At 44.9% G+C, this 10,864-nt stretch overlaps 1 protein-coding gene across 1 annotated transcript in view; it reads left to right on the top strand.

Annotated features, from left to right (window-relative positions):
* Positions 1-10,864, top strand: part of NELL1 (neural EGFL like 1) — a 537,948-nt gene that overhangs the window by 712 nt on the left and 526,372 nt on the right. Inside the window, exon 2 of the mRNA XM_025199761.1 lies at positions 6,923-7,051. Coding sequence (XP_025055546.1) covers positions 6,937-7,051 — 115 coding nt within the window. The 5' untranslated portion in view covers positions 6,923-6,936. The remainder of the gene's footprint in view (positions 1-6,922; positions 7,052-10,864) is intronic.

Raw genomic sequence — 10,864 nt, forward strand, 5'->3', positions numbered from 1 at the left:
GGGGGGCCGCCCCCCCGCCCCTCCCCCGCTTCCCCTCGGGGTCTCGGACCCCCTCCCCTCCCCTTGGGAGTCTCAGACCTCTTCCTGCCTCTCCTTTCCTCCCAGCAGGGTCTCGGGCCGCCCCCCTGCTCTCCCAGCAGGGTCTCAGACCCCCACGTCTGCCTGCCTCTCCTCGGGGTCTCAGACTCTCCTACCCCTGCTTCCCCTCCGGATCCCCCCACCTTTCACTCCCATAAAGGTCTCATCCCCCACCTCCCTTCCTGGCTCAACAGGGCAGGCACCTGCTGGAGGGGGCATTTTTCTCCCCCCTTGCCATGCAACACAGGTGCCAGGGCCAGCAGGCGAGCAGGCTTGGCCCTGGGGGTCCGCAGGTGTGGGGCACGCCTCCCCTGCCCAAGCAGAGCCCTCCTTCTCCACTTGCCAGGCAGGCAACTGGGCGCACAGCAGGGACAAGGACTGCTGGGGCAGGCGGGTGGCTTCAGCATGCCCAGCTGGCAGAGTCACCTCTGCCCAGCAGAGCTGCAGCTTGTTCTGCTGGGTTGGGGGGGGGTCTAGGGAGGAATCCTCCCCGCTGAGTTTTGTCTTGGCAGGCTCCTCTTTGGGGACCTTTCTCATTTTGCCCGGCTCCTCCGGGTGAGCCCTCTTGCCCTCTGTTCATTTTTGCGGCGCTTAAGAAGCGGTCTCTCAGGAGGGGCATGTGTGAGGCAAGATTCAATAATGAAAAGTTTCAGGAAGCCCAGGCTGCCTCTCTCACTCCCTGCTGTTTGTTCATGAAAGGAGAGGATTTGGAGTGAGAACAGGTGAAAGCTGCGGGGAAGCGGGCATTAGCCTGAGAAGGAAAGAAAGAGCAGGTCCCTTTGGATTTTTCTGCTTTCCAGAGTGCTCTGGGACCACAGGGCAAGGCAGAGTTTTGCCACGAAGCTTCCCATTTAATAATGTTGGGAGCGTCCTTTAGGATGTTGGTATTAAACGTGGTCCTTTAGGATGCTGGCATTAAACATGGTCCATTGCCATACGCCTGATACCGTAGCCTGATCAGAAAGCTTCCCTTTGTAAATCTGAGGTTGCTGATCAGTCTTCCTTTTGGGCCGATTAGAAGACTGGCACATTTTTAATTCTGGCTATTTAGTGCAAACGCTTTCTAGGAGGGGCTTTATCTGTAAGAGGGAATCTCATTATCATCTTGAAGGCATGCATATGCAGATCACACGCATAAGCTGTTATCTCGATATCTTTCATCCACAAGTATTGCTATATTGGCTGCAATGGGGGCCATTTTTATTAAAGTGCATGCTTTATTGAGAACTGAAATGTAGCCTCCCTGGGCATTTAGGAAGGTTTAAAGACCTGGGGAATACTTGTAACAGGCAAGATACAGACTACAAATCCCTGATGCAAAGAGTTAATAGAAATAATATAGCAGAAACACATTTTTTTCTTGTGGAGTCTTTGTTCTCTTTACTCTCATGTAGTGTACTACTCTTAATAAGCTTGGATTTAGAGTATGTGAGGGGGACATTTTCAGGATGATGTGCAAATGATGTTTTCAGGAAAATAACCTGGTAAAATTACTATAGGCACAAATTTATATTTTCCCTAGAAATCAAAGTTTAAGATGGCAGTTAACATAATAAAGTATTGGAGTATTGCCCCATCAGCGAATGTCACTTGAACTTGTAGAGTGTGACAATAAAGATGCCTAGGGAGAAAATTTCTCTTGTTCTCTTAGCCACTGCAACATTGATATTGCATATTGACACTCAAAATGGTTGCTAAGACTAATTTGAGACTAAATTATTTGGAATGGTAGAGCTCCTTGGAAAGTTATTTTTGTGTAATGATAGGCATCAGTGCTGTTAATGGTCAAAAATGGAATATATGTTTTAGAGTTTACTTCATGCTGCTGTTCAAATGGAAAATATGTGCTAGACAATGACTGGATTGTGCTAAGTACATTTTTACTTAAAGTTCCTTCTCTAGTGCAACCGTATGTATTTACACATCATCTCTCTACACATCATCACATGGATGTCTATCCATGCATAGACATTATCACATAATATAAGCAGGTGCAATGAAAGCATAATTAAACTATAGAGAATTTTCTTTGATCACTAGGACTCGGGTATCCTTGAGAAAGGTGCAGGCAGACAATGCAAGTTGCAAGGGCTGTGAGGCTGCATTCATTTGTTTGAGGGATTTCCTGTTGACATTCTTAATTATATGGCTTAAGCCTCTCATGTACTACAGTGCCTTCAAGTCTCATAGGGCCAAATCCCCAGACTCCTGAATTTTTCTATCTTTGCTCAGGCAAACTTCTGAAGCAACTGGAGTTTTTCCCGAATAAGAAACTGAGCTAAAGATTTGGCCTGTTGACTTGTACAGGGGTTGAAGACAGTCAGCCCCTCACAAGATCCATAATTTGCACAACTTGAAAACAATAATGTTTAAGGAATTTCTAGCTTTTCGTTCTGTTACTAAGAGACAGAGCATACCATATTGGATGCAAATACCGTTGATGTGCCCATAGTTCTCTTTACATAACTCTCCTAGTTAAGATCTCTGAGCCTGGAGACCACAGAGGGAAAAGAAACCTGGTTATAAAACGGAAACTACTGATTTGTCATGTATTAATTATTAAATGACCAGGATTTTGAGTGTCTGCATGCAATCTCAAGAGCCAGTACAAGAAAATGAACAGGTATTTCAAGCAACAAAGTATGTTCTTGCTAAGAATGTTTGAACCTGGGGTGACCAAAGTCTCAGGTGATGTCAAATAAGTCAGTAGAGCTATGCTGATTTATGCCAGTTGATTATCTGGTCTCTGCGTCTCAAATAAGCAGTTTTAAAATAGTTTGAAGCTACTGTACTTAATGGGGTCACCTCTGTTTGCTGTGTTAGGACACAACTGTACTCTCACTGAAGTTGGCTTCTGTAGGATCAGCGTTGGACTTCATGGACATGTCCATACAAGCGCACATATGTGTTTCCTCGGGGACAACTAGCAAATGTGTACCACTGCTAGTTTTCCCTGGGGAACAGCCCTGCACATGCACTCTGGTGTGGGGCAAATTGCCCCAGGTGCAGTGGGGGAGGCTGGGGCCAGCACCTGGGCTGGCCCCAGTAGCCTTATCTGAGGTCCTGGGTGCATCTTGGAGCTGCAGTGGAGGTGATCCAGGCACATGGAGCCTGGCTGGCAGCCGAAGCATGGCTCTGGCTTGCCAGGCTCCAGTTCTGAGCAGAGCACACTGCTGCCACGTGTGCTTTTTTTTTTTGTGTGCGTTTTTTTTTTTGTTACTGGGATTTCCTGGTATCTGAATTTGACTCTGTGCTGCAAATATGCAGTGCAGGGAATCAAATCACGTGTGCAGTGTGTATTTTGCGGTACCTCAGAAGCTTTTGAGGCACTGCAAAGAGCACTGGTGCACTCATGTGAATGTACCCCATTAAACATGGCTTAATGGTTCATCCTTCCAGTATACAACATGTTGGGACTGATATCAGTAGAAAAGCTGTCCGACTGGACTGGGCTTTTGGATGGCCCATTACTCTTTGGAACCAAGCATTCCAATCTCAGCTGAGTCAGCCCAGCCTTTCCTTCTTCCTAAAACGTTACCCTTACTATCAAAGTTTGTGCATTCTTCTTTTGAATGAGACCTTAAAAAAAGAAGGTACCATTTGGCTTTGATGTTCTTAGCCAACATGTTTCCTCCTCTGATTGTTGTGTGTGCTGTTTAAAGAGCAGAATGCTACTCCCTTCTCTCTAGACTTGGATGCCTTGTTAGCAGTGCCACTCCATGCTGTGATGCAGTGCAGGACCTTTATAAATACCAGGTTTATTGTTACTATTCACTAACTTGATCATTCTTTGCTTTGGTCAAAGGAATGTATTTTTTATTAATACGTTTTCATAGTTGTGGTTTTAGATTTGGCTAGGATGATTTTTGCTGGGAAGAGCTGGTTTGATATTGAGACGACGGGCTGCATAGTTTCTCACTTGAGACTTTGGATGCTATTACCGAATGTGGTAGCACCCAGCTGAAGGAAAAGAAATAAAATCTCATTGGAATACAAGCACTGTGGGTTCTGAGCATCTGGAATGGATTGAAGAGTATGTTAAAGCCCAGTGACACTGTTGAGAGTTTAAGAAAATTATACTGTAGGAGCAGTTTACCCCAAGTTCATTGCAGGCTGCCTGAATTTTCTACAGAAATGTGTTTAGCCTTATATTCACATGACAGCATAAAGGCAATACACTCTAATAGAATTTCTGTGGAAGCCAGAACTGTTCTTATGAAGTGAAGTCTTCTGTCATAGGGGCCAATCCTGCTAGGTACACAGCGCTCTTAATTCGTGCTTAAGGACAGAGGTGAAAGGAAGAGTTTTTAAAGTTATCTTTTCAGTCACTTTTAATACTTCATGCATTTTATGAAATAGTGTCATCTGCATTAGCACAATATATTACCCCAAGGTATTTTAATACTTGAGTAATGGAAAAGGAGAGAGTTCTGTGGTCTAATTGATTTATGAACAGAATTTCTGATTTCTTCTTGTTCATTATCCACCCCAATAGTTTTTGAGAGAGTCTTTCAAAAACTGAGAACAGGACACGTGCTGTCTAACTCTTTCAGATATACCAGCCCTGAAAGAAACCAAAGGAAGTGATTTAAATATAACATAGGAAAACGCTCAGCAGAATTGGGTATACTTTACCAAGGGAATGGCTGGGCCCCTTGAAGCCTTTGGGAGTTTTACCCATTGATTTCAGTGGGGTTAGGATTTTACTTTATGAGCCTACTCCTCCTGCTCCTAATTAAGTTAGTTGCAAAACTCATTAGGGACATGACTGGATTCTACAAGAGGTTCTCAATCTACATGCCAAGCACATATCTGATAGTACATCAATCACCATGTTGACAGATGGCCCCAGGACAGTCTCTTCCTATTTCTGGCTGGATAAATGTGATATATTTAACCATCTAAAGTGTTTGATAAACATATAACTGTCCTTAACTTCTGAGCCTCAATATGTACAACAACTTTAAATTGCATTTGGACATGAATAGCCTCTCTCATCTGTATTGAAGGTATGAAAATCATCCATTTCCATCAAGGTGGTATAGGATAGTGGTTCTCGGCCTTTTTGGACTTGAGACCTCCCTCACTCCCGACCCACTGCCTCCTGGCCCTGCTGGCATCCCTCACTCCCAACCCACAGGTCCCCACCCCCTTAGCCCTGACCTGCGGCCCCCCCCAGCCCCTCAAATGTGTGGGGTAGGGGGTAGGTATGTGGGGAGGGGGGGGCATGTGAACCCCCAGATTTGTGCACTTACAGGAGGCATGGGGCTGTAGTCTGGCTGGGCAGTCACAGGCAGTTGGGACCCAACACAGGAGGGGTAAGCAGGGTGACGAGACTAGCTGCTGCTGCTGCCGGGACCCCCACACCAGCTGTACCATAGTAGCATGAGAAGTAATGGATGGGGGGGCCATACTGCTCTCACTTTCTCCTGCTGCCAGTTGCTTGTGTGCTGGGCAGCAGCTCTACCCTAATGCCATGGCTTGGCTGCCACTACTCGCCTCAAGCTGCCCACACTGCCTCCCACATCGCTGCCCCCCAGGGTACAGTCACAGCCTGAGGAGGGAGTGGTAGCTGGGCACTGGTGGCGAGGTAGAGCTGGAGCCTGACGCACGAGCGGCTGGCAGTGGGAGAAGGTGAGGACAGCGTGGCCCCCCCCCATTCATTATTCCTTGTGCTGCTGGCGGTGTGGCTGTCACGGGAGTCCTGGCAGCAGCAGCATTAAATCTTGCTGGCCTGCTCTGCCCTCGCCCGGTGGGTCCTACCCACTGGGCTGCGGAGGCAGCTCCTGCCCATACCCCAAGCATTTAAAAAAATGTTTCTGATCCTTTCATATATTTTTGCTACCCACTTTTGGGTCATGACCCATGGGTTGAGAAATTCTGCTATAGTATATTCTATCACAGGGATTTTCACACTTTTTTAAGGAGTGTACCCCTTGTGCAAGTGGTGGCTGTACGTGGAGCAGGGGGAGGTGGCGGAAGCTGGATGCAGATCAGGGGGTGGGGGGGCGGCAAGTGGTGGTGGCCAGATGTAGAGCGGGGGGGGGCTTGCATGGGGTGGTGGTGTGGGGTGTTGGATGGTGGTGGAGGCCACTGTGTGCAAGCTCCCCCCCGCCCCTGTGCCTAGCCGGCCCACAGAGGGAAGCCGCTGCCCTTATGTGTCCCCCCTCCCCCGCTCCTGAGAGGCAGCAGTGTGGGGTGGTGGATGGCAGCGCTCCATCCTTGCCTGCTTGCACATACCCCCTAGCACCTTTCTGCATACCCCCAGTTGACAATCCTTTCTCTATTATAATGGCTTTCAGGATCAACTTATGCATTTAGTTTACATCTAATGTAGTTAATTTTGTAATTAAGTAATTTAATTTATTAATACTGAAGAGGAGATGCAACTAGATATGGAATGAGTATTTTCAGACTTCAGTGAGTCATTGGTAATAGTATAGCTTACTGTGTGTGTGTGTGTGTGTGCGCGCGCGCATGCACGTGCATGTGAGCGCGTGTTGCTAGCCACTTTCTTGCTTTTTTCCTTTGCCTTTAGTTGCTTAAGTTTTGTTTAACTGTAATGGCTCTCTTGCCATGTCTTACTGCTGTATTAAATCTAGTATCTTTATTGTGTTTAATTTCATGTGCAGTAAAATTGTGGGAAAGAAAAGGTAATATCTTAATTGTGGGAAATGGAAAAAAAATCTTTTATTTTTAACTTGTAGGGTAGTTACTGTCTTTTAAGTAATTACTGGATATGTTATTTGTACATATAGTATATACTTTTCTGTCCTAGTTTATCTTCATTATTTTAATTCCTTGATTTAAAATAAAAATTGATTTGCCTCAATTTCTTTCACAGTTGCTGGATTTGGAATGGATCCTGACTTACAAATTGATATTATCACAGAACTGGACCTTGTGAATACGACCACTGGAGTTATGCAGGTGTCAGGACTACACAATGCCAGCAAAGCATTTTTATTCCAAGGTAAATCAAACAGCTTCATTTCACTAGGAAAGCCCCTGTCTTTATGAATTACTGAGAGTCTGGATGTTTAACTTAAACTTTATAACGTGCTTGCATTTCACTATGGCTTCTGCTTATCTTGAAGATATTGTATGTCTTATTGTGATTAATGTGGTGTTTTTAAAGGAACTCCATCAGGTATCTTAGGCATAAATTTCAAGGGAAACATTTTTAGGTAGGTGCAAACGTTTTTCTGAGTTGTTTTCAACCAAATCCTTTGCAGCAGTTTCCTGGCCTGGATCCAGTCCTACCTTAACATTTTTGCCCATGTATCCATACATCATAGGAGTTGTGTGAATATAAGAGGGTAGTCCTAGAGTCCTTTGTCAGTGTATTGATATTGATTAGTACTATGTCAGACTCCAGACTATTTCAGTGGGACTCCTTGCATGAAAACGATACATAATACCATATTTTTGACTGTCCAAGTTGAAACTGGCACAAAGTAAGTTGAGTGCATTCCTGAGGAAAAAGTAACTGCTTTGTGAAGTAACTACAGGTCATGTATCTCCAGCCTAGCCAGCTTAATATGAATACATAAGATACCTATCAGAAAATCTTATTGGAAGAACCCTTTAGGAAAATTATGCAGCTTTCACCTATACTTCATGATATTTCAAATCACATGGTTTGTGCTAATTGCTAGATGCCGGAATCATAAACATCTGAAATGTAGGCATCATTACAACTACGAGATATTTAGCTCATTACAGCTATGAGATATTTAGCTTTTGATTTCCTTCCTAAGAATCCAGTTTTGTATTTTGTGCTGGAGTACTATTTAGGTAGCTGAGGTGACCTGTGTTAAAAGCAGGTCTCTGCAGACTACAGTCTTAATTGGTTTGAAATATTTTAAAATTTTCAATTGAGGTTTTGTGGTGTTAACTGAAATCATGTTGACAAACTGTTACTATGGGTCTTCAGTGTGATAGTCAGTCTTCATGAAAAAGCGAAGAGGTCAACATGGGTAATCCAGGAGTTTTTGAAACTATTGAGACTGAAAGAAAATTTGAAAGGATAGTGATAATGGATGTACAGTTCTTTAGTTCCTTTTGTACTAGAGAGTACAAAGTACTTAGAAACCTAAAGAAAATTACAGATAAAAACTTTACACGTAAGTTTATCTGCCTCTGAAATGCAGACAGCTCTAGGGAAAAATGTGCTTGGACAGGAAGTGAAGAATATAGTTTAGGGTCTGGAGTTCGTATGCAAAGCTCTTTGAAATCTAGATCCCCAGGAACAAATCTCTTCATGCATAAAGCTCATGTCCATGAGCAGTCACCTCCTGTAAATCCTTTTTCACCAAGAGGCCAGGGTGGAACTGTTGTCTGTATTTAGGTGTCTGTGTGTAGTTTTAGTCAGGAATGGGTCTGTAATGGGACTCTTGACCAAGCATCCCCAGTTGTTCCTCCTTCCTGGAAGAGGTCTATGGGAGACCTCTCCCTGATGCCATGGGACAGAGCGCAGATCCCAGATTACCCTGATTGTTTTGGGGTGACTTTCCTGGTTGTACATATTATTTTTTTGTTACTTGTAGTATGTTTGAGGCTGAATAAGATAGAAACATTCCCCTTCATTAGACAAAGAAACTTTCTTTAGGACAAGGAGTATCAAGCTCATCCTTCCACTTGCTTGCTTTTTTCCCCTTTTTCTTCTAGTTGGTTAAGTTTTATTTAAATGTAATGGCTCTCTTGCCATCTCCTACTGATGTATTAAATCTAGTATCTTTATTGTGTTCTATTTCATGTGTAGTAAAATCAGTGGAAAGAAAAGGTAATAGCTTAATTGTAGGAAATGGAAAAGAACATCATTTTTTTTTTTTACCTGTAGGTTAGTTGCTGTCTTCCAAGTAATTACTGGATATATTATCTGTACACATAGTATATACTTCCCTGTACAGGAGGTTTTCATGTGGTCCAGAAGAGAGGCATGAGGCCATTTGCAGTCCAGATGGTGTACACAGATCAGCCATGTACTGAAGCCAGGGTATGCACTGGACTGGCCCCGTGTGCTGCATGCACATGTGCTGGCTCTGCCCCTGCCCACTGCATGTGGGATTCATGACTGGTGGGGAGTGCAGGCCTAGTCCAGGTGTGTGTTGCAAAGCACCTGCTCTGGACCAGTTCTGTGCACTGGATCTGGAGTACTGGTCTGGTCTGTGGGCACGATCTGTGCTGGTCCTGGATGCAGCCTACAGGGGTGGTCTGGTGTGGGTGCCCCGTGCAGTGCACACTTTGAACTAGTCCCACGTGCAGGGCATGGGGCTTGTCCGAGACCCACGGGCAGCACCGTGGATCAGGTGATGCAGCCTGTAGTCCGGAGCAGCCCTATCTTTGACACCCTTGCGTTAAAAAGGATGGCTTGACCTTGCTTCAGACCTTTTGGTTCAGGCTAATTTGTTCTTTGTTTGATGCTCATCTTTCTTTGCTGGTGCTTCGATGTTTATCAGTAGCTGACCCACCATTGTGTTAAATAATAATAGGGCTTTTTTTCTGCATTTGAAACTCTGGGGACAATTTACAAAAGCTTGAATTTGACTACACAGATTGGAATACTGAACCATTAGAATCACTGATCTTTGTGTTTGATTTGCTTAATTTTACAGTAATTCTTCAGCCTTACAAACCTTGTATATGTTGGAGCATCCCCAAAATGACTATCTCAGATGCTTGGAAAGTAGCGCCTAAGTTTTAAAAACTTCATTGTTCTATGAAGCATATCACTAATCCACTGCAAAATGTACCTCCTTTTCTATGTTCTCCCAGAAGTGATCCCTTCTTTAAGAAAGGCTTTGCTTTGATCATTTATTGTTGTGCTCTACTGTTTAATGCCCGCTTTTGTTTTCTTTGCTTTACTTGTTACATATTGCTGTAATATCTAGTATCTGTTTCTCAGGGTTCTCTGGCAAACATTTATTTAATGGCATGATGGAAACTGATTCCATGTGTACACGGTAAAGAATTGCAATTTTGGGATCAGGAGTCAGATCCCAGTCACTTTGGGCACCTATACATGTGCAGCAAGGCTGCTCCCACACGCTGTAATTACAGTGCATTGGAGTAGACTTGATTAATTGAGTCTGCTGAAGCATGGTAATTACTGTGCTCCAGCAGACTCCAGTGTCACATGTATCAGCATACCTGTGCTGAAAAATGGCAGCAGGGGTGCTGATACACATGTTGTTGTGGGTGCTTTAATTAGAGCAGCTCTCAGAACCTCTTTAGTTAAAGCCCTCACCCCGCACACACCCATAGAGCATTTGCGCCAGTGCACGGGGAGCCAGAGGTTATGACTTCACTGAGGATTTCACCTATGAGTTGAAAGCTTGGTGCCTGCAGCAAGGCTGACAATCAGCTGATTGTCGGCCCCAGGCTGGCTAGCTCTGGGTCTGGTCCAAGACTGTGAGGTCCCTAGGGTCCAGGTTCAACCACTGGCTGATTGTTGGACCCAGCCCCAGACAGTTTTGGTTCTGGTTCACCTGGGGCTGTTCAGGCAAACAATCAGCCGATTGTCAGCCCTGGTGGGTTCAAGGGCTTTCCCTAGTGGCACCTTTGGTGGGACTGCTGAGCTTGGGTCAGAGGCTCCCAGCTGGGGGAGCTGAAAGGCTGCCAAGTGTGTGGGGTTTAAAGTCTTCATGCAGGAAGTCCTTTATCTCCCCCTGCTGGAAGCCTCTGATCCCCCATGCCCAGAAGCCCTGCCTGAGCAGCTGGGCATGGGGTTTAAATTTCCCAGTGAGGGAAGCCTTTTGGCTACCTTATCTAGAGGCTCTGATTT

This window comes from Alligator sinensis, unplaced genomic scaffold, assembly GCF_000455745.1.
Source record: "Alligator sinensis unplaced genomic scaffold, ASM45574v1 scaffold442_1, whole genome shotgun sequence".
NCBI classification, from domain to species: Eukaryota; Metazoa; Chordata; order Crocodylia; family Alligatoridae; genus Alligator; species Alligator sinensis.